The following is a 20,824-nucleotide window of genomic DNA, read 5'->3' as shown; positions in this document are numbered from 1 at the left end:
AGCCATTTTCCCCTTCTGAAAATAAAGAGAAGCAAAATAGGTTGATTTAATGTAGCTCCAAATTATTTCTTCTTTAAACTACACCTGTCTTCTATATAATATTTGAATATTTAATGGTCTTTTAAACAACTTTAATTTCTAGAGAATCAGATTTTCCCTGTTATAGGAGGTAGTCATCAGGTGTGACAAAGGGATGTGTCCAGTCGTCTTTAGTCCATGGATTTATATTACTGTCTTCATAGACTCCACAAGCATCCCTCCCAGCCCTTCACTCTGCCGCCTTCTTCCACAGATCTAACCCTCACCCCCAAATCACTGAGGTCACTGATCCTTCCCTGCCTCTGACAGGTGATAAGGGAGTTGCTGGGGAGAAACAACAATGAATTACAGCACTGGGACCAACCCTCGGGTTTGAATTCCTAGACTGTAAGCTGTGCTAACCTCTTACTGATCAGTCCAGTATTCCTCAGAATCACTACCATTTTTATTCTGGCTGGAAGTGCAGATTTAAGACATATACATAAAACATCTTGAGTAGAGGAGTAGGAAATCATTTATTTAAATCTTGAACAATAACAGGTAAGCATTTTGTTGATAGGGATACACTTGATTGGAATGTGAATTTCAAGTGTGGCTGTCAAAACGAAGTTCTCAAACCAACAGGTTATAAAGAGTAAGTTTTAAAAAGGAAACCACACAATTAAGTGTATAATCTGACTTGATATGTACATATTTCCTATATGTAACATTTAAATTTCAGCTAGAACTTTAAATGCCATACACAAATCACCACCCATTGATACTGTTTCCGGTAGGTTACAGAATAAGGTTAATCCATTTTGTGGCGACTTTTTGAGTTAATAAAATTAAAGTGTGATAAAAGTTGCTTTTTATAAAACATTTATTTTTCATTTGGATGATATAGTTAGAAGTACTGACTCTTCTGATGCAGAAGTCCCAGATGCAACCTGTTACACCTCCAGACAAAGCTTGCTCAGTTTCACTACCGGAAGACAACTCTGTTGGAGATATCTTTAAACAAAATGCTCTCACTCTTCCTATTTCCTTTTTTGTCCTTCACAATCCTCTCACTACCAGGCCTAACCAAAGCAATGGTGACAAAATCAAATATCTAAACAAATAGCTATTTCTAGACTAAATTCTTACAATGCATTCAAAAGTCAAACAGAAATGCTGCTTGGAATTTTTGCTATTATTAACAATGACCATTAGCACAAAAATGTAGAATTGAATGTAATATTTTCGTTTTTGGGTACTGATCTAAAGAGTGTCTGAAATATAGAAATAACAAATTAGAGGAAGAAAAGTAGTTTAAGAGTAAGAGTGGCCTCAGGAGCTTAGGAGGATGCATGTTGTCAACTGTTCACCATAATAAATAGTTTTCCTGGCGTGGGCACTCCACTCCTTCTTTTCAATTGTGTTTTCATTTCATTTTTTCCCCTCCTCATTATTAAGAACATAATTTCACTGCATAAAATTCTGGAATTATATAAAAATATAAAGATGTTTTGAAAACATCTATATACAGTCATTGGTGATGGTTCCTAATTACATATACAAGTTTTAATCTACACTGGTTAACATTATAACAAAATAACCTAAACATTCTTCATAAATATAATTTTAAAGGCTGAATTATATGGATATCCCAACATTTACGTAACTATTCCCTTGCTATGAACACTTATGCTGTTTTCAACTTTTCTCAATTATAAAGTGATAACATGTAGATATCTTTGATCATGTACATTTTAATTTTTAAAGACAGAACCTTAGAACGTTTTGAGCCTAGAAAAGTAAGCTCATAACTAGGTAAAAGTTAGGGAAGATTCATAAGGTCCTTTTGATAGTTTGATGGTAAAACCAATTTATTCTTCTACCAGTCATGTGTGATTGTTACCATTGCAAAGACTTAACAAACACAGAGTATATTTAGTTTATAATTTCTGTTTACTTTGATACTTGATCGATATTTTAATGGCCTACTCTGATGTTTAAATTTGAATTTCTTTAACAAATAATTATAAAAAAATTACCACCTTTGTTTGCCATATGTATTTCTTCTCTTGGTTACTGGCTTTTTATGTCCTTTGTCCCACTATCTATCATATTATTTTATTTACCCCTCATTGATTTGTACGAGCATTTTATATATCAGGATAGTAAACCTCTCTATATTATAATTGTTAAAATACTTGTTTTCCCAGTCTAATTTACTTTTCTAATTATTTTATGGTAGAGATTTTACCTCTGCTTTTCTGGTTTTAATCTCCTATTGAATAACTAAAATTTAATTACTATAATAAAAGATCATTAATCAAGGGATTCTTAAAAGGATCCTATCCTTCCTGCCACTGCCTTACATGAATTCCTTTCTTTGTTACTCCTGCATCTTTAGCTACCCACTTCATTAAGTGAGGATGACAAAAGAGAAAGCGATGCAAAAGTGAACTAGTAAAACAGAGGAAATGGGGTGTGGACAGAATTTACTGCACAACATTGAAATTCATTTACACAGAGGTAGCTGCAGCAGCTGGGAAGCAGGGACCGTGCCTTTAAGTCACAGGGCAGCTGATGGGTGTAATTCCTTCATCCTTGTTTTAGGTGACACACAGTTTTCTAGTATTACACTTGCTTTCAGAACTTTAGAATACATTGTCTTTTTTTCATTTCAGCTCCTTTCAAAACACAAAAGCTGGGCACCTGTATTACCAGCGTATTAATCTAAGAATTTTTCGTAAGTTCTTTAATGCTAGTAGCTGATGAGTATGTTTTTAACAAACTGGAATCCTGGTGCTCTAGAGATTTAAATACGACATTTGATTCTTTTATGTCTACCTACTCACCAACTATTCCCAGGCCTCTGCTTCCTGAAAAGCATAAATGCTATTCTTTATTTCGCTGACAAAATTTACAGAATTCTTTAGCATTCACAATGGATGCTAATGACTACCATAAGGAGTAGAGAGACTGAATTTGCAATTTCAACAGAAAATTCTGAGAGAAAAAGTCCAAAAAGTAAAGTAGTCAAAAGCCTGTCTCAGCATGCTCAGCAATTACCAATAATAATCAGGGAATCATTCTATTTTAGTCACTCCTCATTTTATCCACACCTTTTAAAGAGTGGTTTTTCATAAAAGCTTTAATAAGATTCATTATGATGGAAATGGCAAAACATTTGGTAAGAAATTTCAAACCCAGCCAGGCTATTATTAAAAACGGGACAAGAGAAAACCTCACCAATTACTAATAAGATGAGATTTCTGACAATCCCAGAGATAATCAAAGTCAATTTTATGATATTTCTAACAAGATTTTACTTAATGAATTTTCATATCTGAACAAGATAGATACATGTATTATAGGAATGATGAGATGGGCTCTTAGAGGGTCAACATTTCTCTCTAAATGCATGAAAATTAATAAACGGCACTTATAAAACTCATCACAAAAAATATAATATTCTAAGTATATTTTCTTTTCTACTAACTATTGTCTTCATTCTTCTTTTCATAATTTGTGAACTTAACAAAATCTAAAGTCTTTAAAAAACAGCCTTACAGAATGTTATTCAGGAGTTATCCATCACAGAAACATTCACACACATCTATGTGTAACTTACATGATAAGTATACATTATTTATGTTCGTCTGTTTTCTAGTATCTGAACCATTGTCCCTTTTAAATAATAAACAAAAACTTATGTGGGAAATGTAGTATGAGAGCAATACAGTCATTTTCTGCTTATCCAGAAGCCCCAATCTACAGGAATTTAGGGAGAAACGCAAAGCGAAAAAGAAAAGTTCTCCCAACTTATCTATGGATTCAATGCAACCCCAGTCAAAATTCCAGCAAGTTGTTTTATGGATATCATCAAACTGATTCTAAAGTCTCTAGAGACAGAAGACCACAGTAGACAACATGATACTGAAGGAGAGGAATGAAACTGGAGAACTGACACTACCTGACATCAAGACTTACTATAAAACTACAGTAATCAAGACCATGTGGTGTTGGTAACGTAGAGCCAACTACATCAATGCAGCATAACAGAGCCCAGAAATAGACCCATAGAAAAACAGTCAACTGATATTTGATAAAGGAGCAAGGTAATACAATGGAGCAGAGATAGTCTTTTCAACAAATAGTGCTGAATCAACTGGGCATCCTCACGCAAAAGAATGAATCTACACACAGACTATACACTTTCACAAAAATTAGATCAACATGAATCAGAAACCTAAATGCAAAATCATCAAACTCCTAGAAGATAATGAAAGAATATATAGATGACCTTGGGTTTGGTTGGATCACTTTTTAAATGCAACACCAAAGGCATGATTCATGAGATAAATAATTGATGACATCATTAACATCATTTGCTCTCGAAAGACACTATCAAGAAAATAAAGGAAAAGCCACAGATTACAAGAAAATTTCTGTAAAGGACACACATCTAATAAAGGACTTTTATCCAAAAGATACAAAGAACTCTTAAAACTCAACAATAAGAAAACTAACAACTGGATTAAAAAGAGGGCTAAAGACCTTAACAGAAACTTCATCCAAGATACAGAGATGGCAAATAAACATGAGAAAATGCTGCACATCGTATGTCATGAGGAAAATATAAAGCAACAATGAGATACCACTGTACACCTTTTTGGCCAAAATCCAAAACACTGACACCACCGAATGCTGATGAGGATGTGGAGCCACGGGAACTCTCATTGGTTGGTAGTGGGAATGCAAAACAGTTACAGAATCTTTAGAAGGCCGTTTGGTGGTTTCTTACAAACTAAACATACTCTTACCATATAATTCAGTACTCATACTCCTTGGTATTTACCCAAAGGAGTTGAAAACTTTTGTCCACACAAAAACCTGCACACAGATATTTATCAGAATTATTATTAATTGACAAAACTTAGCAGCAACCAAGATATCCTTCAGTAGATAAATGAATAAATAAAATGTGCTACATCCAAACAATGAAATATCATTTAGTACGGAAACAAAATAATCCAAGTCAAGACATGAAAAGCCATGGAGGAATCTTAAATGTATATTAGTAAGTGAAAGAAGCCAATCTGAGAAGGGTATATATCATACAATTCCAACTATATGACATTCTGGAATAGGCAAAACTATAAAGACTGCAAAAAGAGCAATGGTTGCTGGGGACTGGGGTGGAGGGAGATGAAAAGGCAGAACGCAGAAGATGGGGCAGTGAAAATAATCCACATGATACTACAACGGATATGTATCACTATATATTTGTCCAAACTCATACAATGAGCAACACCAAAAGTGAACACTAATGTAAACTATGGGCTATGGATGGTAATGAGATGCCAATATAGACTTGTCAATTATAATGAATGTACCACTTTCGTGGGGGATATTGATAATTGGGCAGCCTATGCATGTACGGGGACAGGAGGTGCATGAGAAATCTCTGCATGGTCCCCTCAATTTTTCTGCCCTAAAAGCTCTAAAACTGCTCTAAAAGTCTTAAAATACAAAAACAACACAGAACAAAACAGATCAAAACCACCACCAACAAAAAGTCCTCTCAATAGGGAGATGGGGGGAATGAAGGAGATGTAGGCACCTTCCTGCTTTTACTAAGAACAAGGATGTGTGTTTGTGTGTAGAGTGAGGTTCACTATTTTAAATTATTCATGTTCCACTAATAAGCTCTGGAATTTTTTAGATACCACAAATTAGAAGTAATGAAGAATAGGAAAGCTGAAGTGTACCTGAAGAAATACTGACTGAATTAAGTCAATAAAATTGCCTATAGAGTCTACTTTAAAGAAGTGCAAACAGCCCCACAAGTGGAATAGCCCCAAGGGCACAGCTCCATTAAAATGTTAAACACTGTTAACTACACTGAGCTATACTGCTTCTCCTTGAAGTGCCTTTTATGAGAAGGACATAAGCTCCAGGTTCCATAACCCTGAAAATTCTTTGAAGTTTCACATTTTACTTTAAACATTTCTATGAATTTTGCATCCTGATCCAAAACCTATGTGATTTTAATTTAAATCTGAGGCTCCCCTCTTTTTGTGCAACCTCCCCTTAAATCTTGTAGCAAAATGTAAGCTTCAAGAAGTGTGTCCTGTTGATTGTAGTGGCTTCTTATACCCTTTGGTTCACTCAGCTGCATAGCCAATTTTGAGAAGTCAGGGAAGGGTGACATATAATTCAGAAATATTTCCATAAAAATGGCTGAGAAACAAGAATATCCTGAGAATTAAAGGAATAAACTTCAGTCGCTGAAAAATGCCCTCATGTGAAACCCCTAATGCTCCAAAATACCAGGTACAGCTGGTTTGAATAAGCAATCACTGTTTAGTTACTACTTTAGAGAATACTTAATCATTTCAATTTACATATGTAGAAAATAGGACTCGTAAGCTCAACTAAACTATTTAGTCCTTCAAATGTAATATCAGTTGACATGTTGGCAACTTCACATTTTCTCTGAGTTTTAAACATAGAAGATGGTTTTCAAGTACATTATTTTAATGTGGCCATGTAATGAAATCATAACCATGTATAGATATTGATACATTTAAAAAAATACAACCAACTGCTTGCTAAGCTAATATAGCCTTGGTGTCTAATTCTTCTTGAAGAATGATAGGTAACAGGATCTAAAAGGAAAAAACAACTTCCAAAAAAATCTAATATTTAATATACAGCAATATTTACTTAGGAGTCTTAAGTAACACTATATTAAAAAAATTTTAATGACAACTAACACCGCCCACTGTGTACCAGCAGCACTGTTCCAGTGGCTCACAGGTTAACTCATCTCAACCCTGAGGCAGGGTTTCACAGACAGGGTCCCTGATGCACAGGGGTAAATAACCAAGGCAAGGCGCACAGACACTAAGCGGCAAAACTAGAACATGAACCCAGGTTTATGAACTCCAGGGACCACAGCTTTAAGGAAAGTACAGTTAGGGACAGTGTCACCACTGAATACTAAGTAAAAACAAAACAGTAACCCTTCTCAACAGCATACTATGTGTCACACCATGCAGGCGTCTGACTGGCATGAGCCAGGAGCGGCCTCTGCCTCCAGGAGCTCACAGTCCGGCGCCGGAGGGAGGAGGGCTCCGTACAAGAGTTAGGTGCTTGCTTCTCCTCAACTACTATATATTCAAACTGTTTTGCGGAATAGATAACAAGTATCTTCAGGGTCTCATAACATCACATAACACTTGGACAAGGCAGTGTTTTGCTTCGTTAATCACATACTAATGCAGAAAATGCTACTATTTTGCACAGAGAGCTCTAAGAAAATCCGTAAACTGAATGCAATTAAATGGCAAACGTGACCCTGTGGCTCTGGACTGCTTACTGTCATCCCTCACTATACCTGTGTGGCACAGTGGGGGAAGTGAGGACGATGGCAGGTGGTTAGAATGATTCTTCCTGGGTGGCGCTGTCCCGGGGGTTGCAGGATGTTTCCCATCTCTGGGCCCGCCCGCTAAATACCAGCAGTTTCCCCCACCCATCAGTCATCCTGAAAACCAAAAACGTCCCCACATATTTCTGAACACAGTCAGGAGGCAGACCTGCCCTAGTGGAGCCTCATGTCCTACACGGTGAATGTCTATTGCTAGTCCTGGTTTTCACCTTGGCTGTTATCTTCGTCATCACTGCTCCAGCACAGGCCCTAGTGCTGTGGCTGGAATCTAAGTCACGTGAAAAAGGCAACACTCTTCTAAAAACACTTCAAAGACCCTGATCTGCACACACAAACTCTTTCCTAAAGACTAGGAATACTATGAACCCTTTCTTTACACTCACTATTATTAGAAAAAGCAAGAATTAGATGATACGTTGTTTTTAATTAGCATTATGTATTTTAAGTGATGACAGCAACATTAGGAGAACATAAATAAAAATAAAAGACAAGTACTTCCCTTGACCTATGGCCACACCCATTGTTATTCTTTTATGGCAATTCATTTAGATTTTAAATACTGTTTTAAAAAAACATAATTTTTAGAACCAAATGAATTAATCCGGGTTCATATACTAGGTCTGTCTGTCAACATTATTATTTTGTATGTAAATCTTTATTTTGCTTGTGATTTTATGTATTTGGTGAATAATACATTCTATGAACGTAATTGCTAAGAACTATTAAGACTGCCCTTTACACACAAGCAAAATGAAACAAAATTCTGACTAGCAGCAGACACCTTTTCTAAGCTCTGATCTCACTGTAGTTAGAGAGGGATGTGATCCTCCCAGTCATGCCCTGGGATTCCTTTGAGGGCTCGCATCGGATCCAATTATCCTAGAAATTCTGACAGATCGAAAACACAGGAAATGGTACAATTTGAAGCAAAACCTAAAATATCTTCTAGTTAAAATCATAAAATAGCCTATATCAAGACAGGCGACCAATACACTGTATTATAGATTTATAAGTTCTATTTGCTTCTGTAAGATTAGCATTAAATATACTTAACTTGTAATAAAACAATCTATACGTTTAGTATGCCACTGTTAATAAACTCCAGTTGTGAGATAGCACCATGGTAACAGGAATGTACAAACAGCTCGATCCTCTGTGACATGATGGAAGCATTACTAATTTTTTGAAAATCTTTTTTATTTATTGACTTTAGAGAGAAGAAAGGAGAGAGAGAAAGAGAAAGAGAAAGAAAGAGAGCGAGCAAGTGCACGAGACACGGACCTGTTCTCTTATTTATGCATTCAGTGGCTGCTTCTGTTGTGTGCCCAGACCAGGGGCTGACCCTGCAACCTTGGCATGTTGGGACAATGCTCTAACTAACTGAGCAACCTGTCCAGGGCAAAGCATTACTAATTTAAAGAATGCAATATGCATAAGAGAGGCAGAAAGATTTCACAATATAATCATCAACCTATTCATAAAAGGAGAGAAAGATGAGTATTTGAAAAAGCAGATAAAAAAATGAATTATTCTGCTGATTAATGACTGACAGTTACTCCTAGAATTCAGGAAATGAAATGGTTTTAAAATGAATGAACAAATGAATGAGGCAACAGAATGAGTATAAAAACATAGAAGAGAAAAATTCCAGTAGAAGAACTATGATGTCAAAAGGACCTTGTGTTTATATATGTTTATCATCTCGGCTGTAAGACAGAACTGGATAAAACCTGTAATATGATGTACTGTACAAATATATTCAGTCTTCAGACTGGAACAGAGATTAAAAAGATATGTAAGACCAGGTCACTACCCTCCAAGAACGAGTGAGCCATGCATGCGTGCGTTTATTATTTCATTTAGTAAATATCACTGAGTGGGTTCAGTGCCAGGGAACACAAAGATAGTGAGACACTGGCCCTAGCCTTACGAATTAACAGTCCTCTAACAGAACTAACAATTCAGTGCTAGCTACTGAAATAGAAGTACATACACGGTGTTATGGGAGCACAAAGTCAGAAATATTTCTGACAGTTATTCAGGAAGAACTGATGCTTATATCTATACTTAAATGTAGGTTTTACTAAATGGCAGCGATTTACAAAATATTATAAAATCCACAAACTGTTTAACTGACTAGAGGCAGATCAGTGCACACAAAGACATTTTATTGAAATATGATTCAACTTAAAAACAAATAATTACAAGTTCTTTAAATGTCTCCAATATCTAACTGCCATAGGAATGTACAGAAATAACTGCTTGTAGTGAAAGCCTATGAAAGGATACTGCTGACTGCCAAATAAACCACTGAGGGACTTTTGGGACAATAATGTCTGAAAGTACCATTCTTTCTTTTGCATAAAAAGGAGATTAATGTAAAAATCTCTCAGGTCCCTTGAAAGCTCACAGGTGTGCCAGGGGGAACAAAACATGTATGGCCGTGACAGTGGGAAAAGATCAGGGAAAACCACTCGAGTCGCCTTCGAGCATTCTGTTCATTTCACGTTACGGGTGATTCCTTTCACTTGTCAGGGCTGCTTCCGAAAGAGAGCTCAGGCTTCCACACACTTCAGTGGAAAACAGGCCGAGACTGTAGCTTTCCTCCAAATCCTACAGGGAAATACTGTTTCCCCCAAGCAGTAAAGATACAAAATTCTTAAAGGAATTACTCTTAAGGCCCCACCCCCCTCCCTGACATAAATCACTGAAAGAAGAAAATCCATTTAGTAAAGAAAACTGAAATGCCTTTTTCCCAGCTGGAAAACATAACCACTTAAGTCACCTGAGCTATTTGAGCTGCTGTATGCTTCTCAAACACTGTTCTGCCATTCCCCATTACTCGTGCATTCAATAAACATTCTTTAAATGCTTAGAGTGCCCTAGACCTGGGGACTGCAGTCTTCTTCTTAAGGGCCAGATATTAAATATTTTAGGCTTTGCAAGCAAAGATGCAAAGTCAGGGAAATTATGTAGGTACTTACAAAATCACTTAAATATATAACCATTTAAAATGTAAAATCGTTCTTGGCTCACAGAAAAACAAACAAAACAGGCCATAGTTTGCTGATTCCACTGCGAGATCACATTCAAATATCCAGACAAAGCTAAGATCATTAGGCTATTAAATCTAAATGAAAGATCTTTTTGCACCAAGACCTAGCTTCTTCCATTAAAAGCCTGCAGGAATGATCTCATAAAGCTCTGTCTAGCAGAATTAGCTCTGGATAACAGATACTTCTATTATACCTACCTTCATTAGATATTTCAATACCTAGAGAAAATGTTCTCTATCTGCAGAGTTTAATATGGTAGCCATGACACAAGTGGCTATTGAGCATTTAAAATATGTCAAGTGTGTCTCAGGAATGAAATTTTAAAATTTTATTAAATTTTAATTATTTTAAATTTACATTTGAATAGCCACATATGTTCTCTGCACCAAGTGATTTCCTACCAGAGAGACAGATGCATATGGCAAGTACAACCTGATGTCATTACACATTATAGTCACTCCACCTACATGGCAAATGGGTTTCATGTTACCTGCCAAATCCTAATGAATTGCAGTGGAGGTCCCACAGGGCTGTGTAAGCCAAGTCTGAAGTCAGCGGGCATGAGTGCCGTGATTGATTAGCCATGTCTGCCCTGAGCCAGGAGGGAGGGGGGCACCTTCACATGGTGGTATTTGTAGGCCCTTTCATACCATTCATTGTCATTTTGCTGACATTGAGAGCACAAAAGTTCTGAGCATAATCTGAATTTCATGTACCTTACTGTACAGAGACTAGCTTGATATCTAGAGTCTAGCTCTCTTGATCATTACATTTCTGGCCTATAAATTACTCGGTTGGCATTCTGGCTCAGTGACTAGTCCCTTGTGAGCCTGGTTACATAAACTCCAACTGGGCAGTAGTATCCATTCTCAGTGAAAGTCAGTTTTATGAGTCAGCAACACTGATAAGCAAAGCACAGATTATGGTAAATGCACAAAGGTAAGTCTTGTGTGACCTCTTAGTACCCAACAGAAGGCTGGCTTCCCTGGGAAGTAAGTAACTTTGTCAGACATTTCTTTTAGACTCCAACAAAGACTATTTTTAATCAGTTTCATCATTTCCAATTTTAGTAATTTTCTTTTTAAAACTCTCCTTCACAGATCGGCTATTGCTAGTCTTAGATAACGCATAGTTCTGTACGGAAGCTCTCACCATCCCTCATTTTGAAGTTTAAAACCAGCAAGAGTGTACTCTGAGTCCGGAGTTCTATGAATTCATCGTCCTGCCAACATCACTTCCATCTGCACCTTCCCATTAATGCCTGAGTCTTCCGTTCCAAAACACGCTCGGCAAGACCCCATTTGTGACAGCAGCATTTCTTCTTCACGTCCACACACCACCCTAATTAGACCCGTGTCTTCTAGTTTTACCTTCCGAACATTGGCCAGCCGAGTCATCATCAGGGACTCCTCTCGGTCGTCGTCGTCGTCCAAGTCCAGCATCGGCATTCCGAAGGGGTCGATGATGCTGCAGCACCTGGAGCCTTCATCTCTTGGATCAAAGGGGTCCACAATTATGGGCTCTGTTCCTTTTATTTCACAGCGACAGAAGGGGCAGCCCTGGCCATCTGACTCCTGAACAAACACACACAAAAAATGTGCTCATTGGTCTTTGTTCAAATAAAACAGTCCTGGGAGGGGCCAAAGTTTTATAAGTAACAAATCAAGTTGCTAAAAGGTTTTAGGCTAATCAGAGGGGGTGGAGGAAGAGGTAGTGGGAGTAGAACAGAAAGCCTAAATATATGATAAACTTTCAGTATTTCAAATTTCAAAATTTTAAAGAAAAATTTCTTTTAAAAAAAGTTTGATTTGCCAAAAATAAAAGAGCCTAACCTAATTTTCCTGAATGTTCACTTATAATTTTAATGTATCAAAACTTTAATCCTGCAGAAAACTAGAAACTGAATCATGTCCCTCTTTACCAAAAGGCACCAGTGCTAATTAAACATTTATAAAAGAAACAGTTTGACAAAAGTTCACTATAAAGTAATAGTAGCAATTAGAACAATCCATTTTCAAATCCATTCTGGAAAAGTTCCTGGGCATATAACTATGGCAAAATATTGCCATTTTAGTTGCCTTGGTCTTTTAAAATATTGATCTATAAGTAATCGGTGGGGGGAAAATAAAGTATATCTATATTCAGAAGCCATAATCTGTTCCGAGAGCCTGCGTGCTGACACAGCTCACGTGGAATATAACACTATGTGACATAGTAAGCTTCGCCCCTCATCTTTCAAACTAGATGCTTCAGAAAGATCTGTGCAGATATTTTTGGGACAGAAATTTATTTATTGGCAATTATTAAAGGTTTTATTCAAAGTCTCCCAAGTCCATTTTCAAAAGAAACTGCCCTAAAAAGTCACAATTGCCAGGCAAATAAAACAAGACTGTTTTCTTGCCCTGTTGATTATGCTGCCTTAAAAAGATAAATGGCATAGGATATCCACCACCATATTTTTTTGTCTGCATTATACCCTGACTTTAGTAGTGTCATTTAAAAAACAGTAAAAATCATAAAATCATGTAAAGGCAGAAATGAGATGGATTAGAACCATTTTAGAGATGAGACAAGGGATGCAAAGGAAACTGACATCTTTAAGGAAACCATTCAGTATTTAACTCAAAACTGCCCCATGCCCTTGGTGTGATGGGAAACTGGTGATCTAGAGACATGCCCATCAGCAGTAGAGTAACTCTCACTCTCCTCTTGTGGGACAATGACTGAACATCCCTCTGTGGCAGATCCTGTGGTAGGTAGTTTATTCTTTCCCAAGTGTCACTCAGATTAACAAACTGAACATCTACATTGCCACAGAAATTGTCAAAATAAAGGAAAACAAACACTCTTTGGGTTGGTTAATGAAAAGAAATTGCAACATTCCCTTATTTATCTACTGTTACATAATTTGGGAAAGAAACTTGGAATGGTACAATAGTTGAACTAAAGTGCTGGGGAAAAAACAGACATGTTAATACAAAATCCTTTGACATGTATTGCCACACATGCTCAGGTCTGGTGGGCTTCGAGGCATCTTAAATATTTGCTCCACATTTTACGGATGATAAAATGGAGACTTAAATCTTCTATCTTACATTGATATTTTCTAATATGGAAGTAAATATTTAAGCAAAACTAAACCTTTCTCCTATGTTTCAATAATAAGAACATTAAGTTTAAGTGCATATTCAATATATGTTGTCATCTGGATAAAATCCCTATTATAAAAGTCAGAAGGGATCCATATTGTGTCCACTGCTGGAACTGTCTTGTAGATCTTCCTTAGATAATTTCCAAAAGGTAGTTCTAATACATAAGAGCAAGGTGTGAAGAGCTGATGTTCCCTGTGCTCTCACCGTGTGAAGGATGGGAAGCAGTACTCCGGCCCTAAGAGGACCCTTCACTCATTCATACATAAAAATGAAAAAATTACAGCCCAGCTAGTGTGGCTCAGAAGTTCAGTGTCAACACAGAAACTAAGAGCTCACTGGTTCGACTCCTGGTCCGGGCACATGCCCAGGTTATAGGCTCGATCCTCAGCAGGGGGGTGCAGGAGGCAGCCAATCAATGTCTCTCTCTCACTGATGTTTCTATCTCTCCTTCTCCCTTCCCGTCTCTCTGAAATCAGTAAAAAACCTATTACAGAGAATTTTCAACATATACAAAAGCAGAGAGAAAGTGTGATGGATCTGTATGCACCTGTCACCCAGTCTCAGCCATTATTAACTCACACCCGGTCCTGTTTCATCTGTGCTTTTGCTTACTCCCTCCACTCTTGGATTATCTGGAACTGCATCCTACACATTACATAAATTCATCTGTCAATGTTTTAGTATGTGTATCTAAAAATAGAAAATCTTTTAAGACCTAACTACAACACAATTATTACTAAAAATGAGTGCGCTCAGTCTAAAACATTAAAGTCATGAATGTTTGAGTGCACTGCCTAGAAGGTGAGCGCCACCGTGCTCTGCTCCAAAGGCTTCTCGCAGAGCCTCCGGGGTCAGTTTGCGTGTTGCTTCGGTTAAGGGCGACTTCGAGTTCTGTATTCCACTTCCTAATACAGGATGACTGTAAAGGTGACGTGTGGAAAGGGAAGGAGGTGGAAGTCAGTAATAGCACCTGGATGGTACAAGAAAAAGGCTGGGACAGGCTCATCTAAAGCCCAATTTAAATTTTGCTCCATCTCCTATCTGAAATGCAACACAAATTACTGATACGTGTTAGAGTCGCTGTTTTATGTATATATCACAAAGGATGTTTTCTGTTCAGCTTTATCTCTGTTGAGAATATTACTCACTAGATCAGAAAAACAGCTGCAATGTTAATCCTTTTTGATTTGCAAACAGATCACACTAAATGTGTCTTCTTAGCGGTATTTACTGTAATATGACTGCACCCATCACTCTTTCTCTGTAAACTGTCTACAGTCACATGCAAATTAAGGTTCATCATAAATTCTCAAATGCCACCTTGGTGCTCTGCCCTGGTTTCAGTTAGATGGTTGACTGAATACACATGAGGGATGTCTTCAACAGGCATATAACTCATCAGCATTGTGCCTCAGTAACTAAAATAGTGTTTCTGTCAACATATACTTAATGCAAGTTCAAGGAGCATATGTTAAAGGAAGACCAATAACTAACTCCTTTTCTAGCCTCCAACATATTGAAATTCTGAGAATGTTAAGAGGAAGTACTTGGGACTCCACCATTCTAATCGACTCAGATTTCACTTCCTCAAATAAGAAATACTCCCCAAACAAAAGATACAGAAGTTATTGGTGAGTACTATGTTCAACTGAAACTTAACTATGTATATGCTCACAATAAAATAATTCAGATATAGGTCAACCATTAAAAACATAAATCAGCGATTTCCAACCAGTATGCTGCAAGAATTTTTAAAACATGCAGTACCTCACTATGTAGTCAGGGGCTCTGACCTCTTTTCCCTTAGATTGTCAAATTTAAAAATGACAACAGCCAAACAATAGCCGGCTGGTGTGAATGAACAAAAATTATACCTGTCATTGAGTGTGTGTGTAAGATCGGCAAAAAAGGTATTTTTTGATGTGCTGCAGAATTTTAGTGATTAGTTTGTGTGTTCCATAAGATGAAAAAGGTTGAAAATTGCTGTTGTAAGTTAATGATACTGAATAGAAATATAACTTTAGGTAACCTGAGAACAAATCAATGTTGACAGAAAAACAGAAAAAAAATTTAATTACCATTCGTTAATAACACCCTACGCAAAAATCCTAATAAAGATTACCAGAATCGCATTATCATCATGTCAGTCACCTTCCATATTCTTTCTGTTTTAAATATTGTTCAGATGGATATTATCTCTTAAATACCTTCTTTTAATTTTTTTATGACAAACATGTAATACAATTTATCTGCTCTCAGGATGATTATTTGAAGACACACTTTAAGGTCAAACACTTCATCACATACACAATTTACATGGAGGGCCCGAGAGAAAACAAAGGACTTCGTGAGTCTCATATTTGAATGCATTTCATATTTTTACTGTGCATGTGTTTTCTGTATCAGTCTAATTTATATTACCTTGTTATATTTCATGTAGATTTGAAGTTTCCATAAATAATTTTTCTAAACATGGAACAATTAGAAATAAGTAGATAACTAGATACATACATACATACACTGAGAGTAAACTGAGTCCATACTAAGCATTTTCAGAGCATAATATTTCCAACAGAAACTTAGTAACCTCTTGTTAAAATAAATAAAAGAATGAATGAGGATCATTAATAGTAATCTTAGACTAAATAACCCAGAGGGGGAGAGATCTTTGGTTCTGTTGCTCTTTTATGATGGGCAAAGCAGAAGACACTGGTGAATCTAGATGCAGAATTTCTGGTTTTAATTTGGGAGGCCCATGAAAACAGTGAATCAGAAAAGGAGCACAGACTTTCTGAATCAGGTCAACTGCATTGGAATACTTCACCCACCAACTGCAGCTATGTGACACTGGGTAAGCCATTTCATTTTATTCGTAGGGTTTGGGAGAATGTAAATTTTAAGGGACATCTTAAAGACCGAGCAAAATAAAATATTTCAAAGCTTTCCAAAGTGCTATGTAAATTCCAGTTGGTATAATTACTATAAAAAATATTCTCAAGAACAAAGAAATATAGTAAGATAACGAAGGAAACATGTCTTAGCATCTGAAAAAAATTCTTAAGAATTCCATCTTATAATGAAATGAATTTAAAAGCTGGAGGCCTGATCAGGTGGCTCTGTTGGTTAGAGTGTCATCCCAATATGCCAAGGTTTGCATGTTCACTCCCCAGTCAGGGCGCATACAAGAATCAATGAATTAATGCATAAATAAGTGGAATAACAAATTGGTGTTTCTCTCTCCTCTCTCTTTCTCTCTCTTCTTCTCTAAAATCAATAAAAAACAAAATAAAAACTGCAGAATTATAAGTATGTATAAATTAAGAATAATCAGAAATATGAGATATCTTCCTAAAGTAATACTATCAGTTACTAAATTTGAAATGATACTAACTAAAATTCCAGGCACTGTTGTAAGCACTATTCATATAGTAACTCATTTAATCCTAAGAGATAGGTACAATTGTTAATCACATTTTACCAACAAGAAAATTGTGAGTTTACGTAATTTGGGGGAGGTCACACAGCTAAGCAGTACTGAATAAGAAATTACATCCCAGAAGTCTGTTTTAAAATCCTAATCTTTCATCACTACACTATCATTATGTTACACTATAATATCAGAATGCAGTAATTCCTCAATTTTGGATTCAAGGCCTAGGTTAAAATAAAGTTTAAAAATAGTTGCCTACTACTGATCATTCAAAAATGGAAAAAAATTTATTTTGTTCAAGCTGCAAGTTTCAAATTAAAGAAGCTACTATCATCAATAAATATTGTTTGTTCTAATTGAAAAGTTTCTATTTTTAATATGAAGATGCAAAACTTGTCCTAGTAATTATAGTATTCCTTGAGAAAGAGCTTTTCTTTCGAAAAATTTGTTGCTAGAATCCAATTTAAAACCTTAATGCATGAAGTTTATGAGAGTTTGCATTCTGAAGACATTTTATTCAATGGAGCAAACTTTTAAAACACCTATTATTAAAGGCCCTTGTTAGAGCCCACGGAAAAGGTTTCCCAAGTGCATCTGCTATTGTGCAGCAAGCACATCACAATACAGTGAGCGTCTATTCAGTGTAGTCACTAGATTCAGAGACGAGCTTTTGGCCTGCCAGATTTTATTTTTTCATACCTGTCTCATCCCTTTCATTCCTGTCATCTGTAGAATCATGAACTGGAGGTAGTTCATGATATCATTATAACATTTTTGGACAACTCAAGTAGCCCCTACATTATGCCCAAAGTGAAAAAGGAGCTCGCTCCAACATTTTATTGCATTCAAAAAGACACAGCTTGTAACCAAGACATACGTACCAACTTATAACAGGCAGATATCATTTATAGTGCCAGGGTTACAAAATTTCACTGAGGCTAAAAAGTGGTTGCTCTTGAAGGAGGATATGGCAAAAGATTATTATTATATCTATTTTTAAAATATATCTTTATTGATTTCAGAGATGAAGGAAGGAAGGAAGAAGGAGAGGGAGGGGGAGGGGGAGAGGGAGAGGGAGGGGGAGGGGGAGGGGGAGGGGGAGGGGGAGAGAGAGAGAGAGAGGGAGAGGGAGAGAGAGGGCGAGAGAGAGAAACATCAATGATGCCAGTCATTGATCGGCTGCCTCCTGCACGCCCCCGACTGGGGATCGAGCCCACAGCCTGGGCATGTGCCCTGACCAGGAATCAAACCAGGATCTCCGGGATCCTAGGTTGATGCTCAACCGCTGAGCCATGCTGGCCAGGCGAAAGAGTATTTCTTTTTTGTTTTTTTTTAAATATATCTTTATTGATTTCAGAGAGAGGAAAGGAGAGGGAGAGAGAGAGAGAGAAATATCAATGATGAGAGAGCCACTGATCGAGCCCGCAACCCGGGCATGTGCCCTGACCGGGAATCGAACCCTGATCGCCTGGATCCTAGGTCGATGCTCAACCGCTGAGCCACGCCTGGCCGGGCAAGAGTATTTCTTATTGACTTAAACGTAATGGTGTTGGCTACTCGCCTCTCCTAGAGAACCACACATTTTTCTTCCTCTGATAATTTATGGATGTCTAAATACAGGACACCCATAAATCTTTTAAATCACACGTCATATTAAAATCAGTGTGTGCTGATTTTCATCTACTGGCTTTTTTGTGAATTACTATTTTGAACACTCTTATATCTTTCCTTTAAATTATTCTGAAAAAGTATACCAAAGGAATAATTACAGGAAAAAACTAATTTTACTTTTAATTGAATTAAAGTTCTTAGCAGTAATGCAAAACAAGGCTGCAAATCCAACTGAAACACAAGTGTATCCATTTTTGTTTTGAAAGCAACATTTGAGGAACATGGGTTAGAGTTTGTGCCATTCATGAGCTCAGAAGCCATGTTCTAGATTCTGGAAAAAACACAGAATGAAAAAAGTTCCTTACTTTACACTCTATGTGGTAACCCTGCAATATCACTGATGCATAATACACTACTATGGCAAGGAAGATGTGGAGGAATTTGGGGTGAGGAACAAGGTTTTGTTAAAATCCGTGGCATAGTGTGGGGGTGAAAGGAAACCCTCCAAGTTTTACTGCCTCAGGTAACAAAAAAATGCCACACCCAGCATGATATTGTTTCAAAGAATGCCTCTAGAGGCAATTATTCAACTTATTTAGTATTCTGTGCAAACTGTGCCTTGCTTATTCAATTTATTAAATAACACAGATGTTTCAGAAGGAAAAAAGTATCTGACACCTCTTCAGAGGCATGACTAATGGGCCATTATGACAGCAATTAAAGAGTAACCGCTCGAAGCCTGTAACAACTGACACTACTGCTGTGCCTTTCTTAGGGTTTCTGTTAATTACATAAAATTTAAGTCTCCAATGAATTTCAATTAAAGCAAAGTAGGGCATCAAATGGAAAGAAAAGCTGGTGAAGAATGACTTGCTAAAAGTTCACACAGGCATAATGTTTTATAGTCAGGGTTTAATCTTTCCTATTGGACTCTGACTGATTTATCAGAGCTTCTTGGCAGACATGCAGCCTTTAAAATCCTTTCTCTATCAGCATGCCCAACCAAGGTAATAGAAAGTAACAAAAAATATCTCAGATTCATAATTAAATTTGAAGGATAACAGGATGTTCATTTCAAGTAATTATTAATAGCATGCCTCTTTATAAAACTTACAGATTTCATTTTAACTTCTTGAGGCTAGGGGCTGTTTCTTAATGTTCTTAGCTCAGATATTAGCACAGAACTTGGGACACAGCAACTGCTAAAGGAATGTTTCCTAAATAAATAAATGAATAAGTGAATGACTAGATTTGAGATCTTGCAGAATGATGCATGAAACAATTCATGTCTGCTCCTACCAAACCAGTTAGGAGAAGCAAAATAACAAAATTATTCCTGTGCATAATTAAGTTTAAAACCTAACTTTTTCTCCACAGGAAAAAAATCAAATAAGCATATAGAACAAAAGTGCTGGCTTTAAAGTCAGAAAATATGGACTCTAGCCCTGTACCATTTCGAATGAGAAAGTTGCAAAAGAGACATATTTTAACGACATGTACACATAACCAGAGACTTAATACTCATACATTTTCCTTTACATCTGTAGTTTAGATAGTGTTTGACAATATATTGCAAAACTATAGAAATGTTCAACAATTGTGTTCTTATATTAACCATCAATTAGGTTAAGTCCAATGAGCAGCTTTGAGGCTACAATGTGAGGATTTTAGCATAGCTAATGCTTTTCAACTGGATTAATTTTATGACTTATTTTTATTCAATAATGGGGGTATTTTGCAATCACATGTTTAATGATTGTCAAACACTGCTGTTCAAACAACAATATGAAAGCTGCCAAAACAGGATTTGTTGGTTAGCAGAAAGCACCAGTGTGAAATCTAAGACATTACAAGGGCTTTTCACAATTAATCTACACTATAAATGTCTTTTTATTTAATGTAATCTTAGCTCTCCTTTCCTTTACATATCCTCTAGCACGCAGTCATAAGAATTTACTAACTCCCAGTGTGCAGGTGGGTAGCACACTTGCTCAGTGAGGGACTGTGAAGGAGGTAAAGCAATCCACATCTAGAGAAGACACAGGTAGATATGTAAATATTTACAATATGAATACAATGAAGTAAGAGCTTATGGGAACATACATCAGAA

At 36.7% G+C, this 20,824-nt stretch overlaps 1 protein-coding gene across 2 annotated transcripts in view; it reads right to left on the bottom strand.

Annotated features, from left to right (window-relative positions):
• The window catches only part of CBLB (Cbl proto-oncogene B), a 189,668-nt gene that overhangs the window by 47,233 nt on the left and 121,611 nt on the right, over nucleotides 1–20,824 (bottom strand). For both annotated transcript variants that reach the window (XM_081138560.1, XM_081138561.1), the window contains exon 10: nucleotides 11,892–12,095. In XM_081138560.1, the coding sequence (XP_080994686.1) occupies nucleotides 11,892–12,095 (204 nt within the window). The remainder of the gene's footprint in view (nucleotides 1–11,891; nucleotides 12,096–20,824) is intronic.

The sequence above is a fragment of the Miniopterus schreibersii genome (genome assembly GCF_964146895.1).
Source record: "Miniopterus schreibersii genome assembly, chromosome: 5".
Taxonomy (NCBI): Eukaryota; Metazoa; Chordata; class Mammalia; order Chiroptera; family Miniopteridae; genus Miniopterus; species Miniopterus schreibersii.
This window is presented reverse-complemented; position numbering and strand designations above follow the sequence as displayed.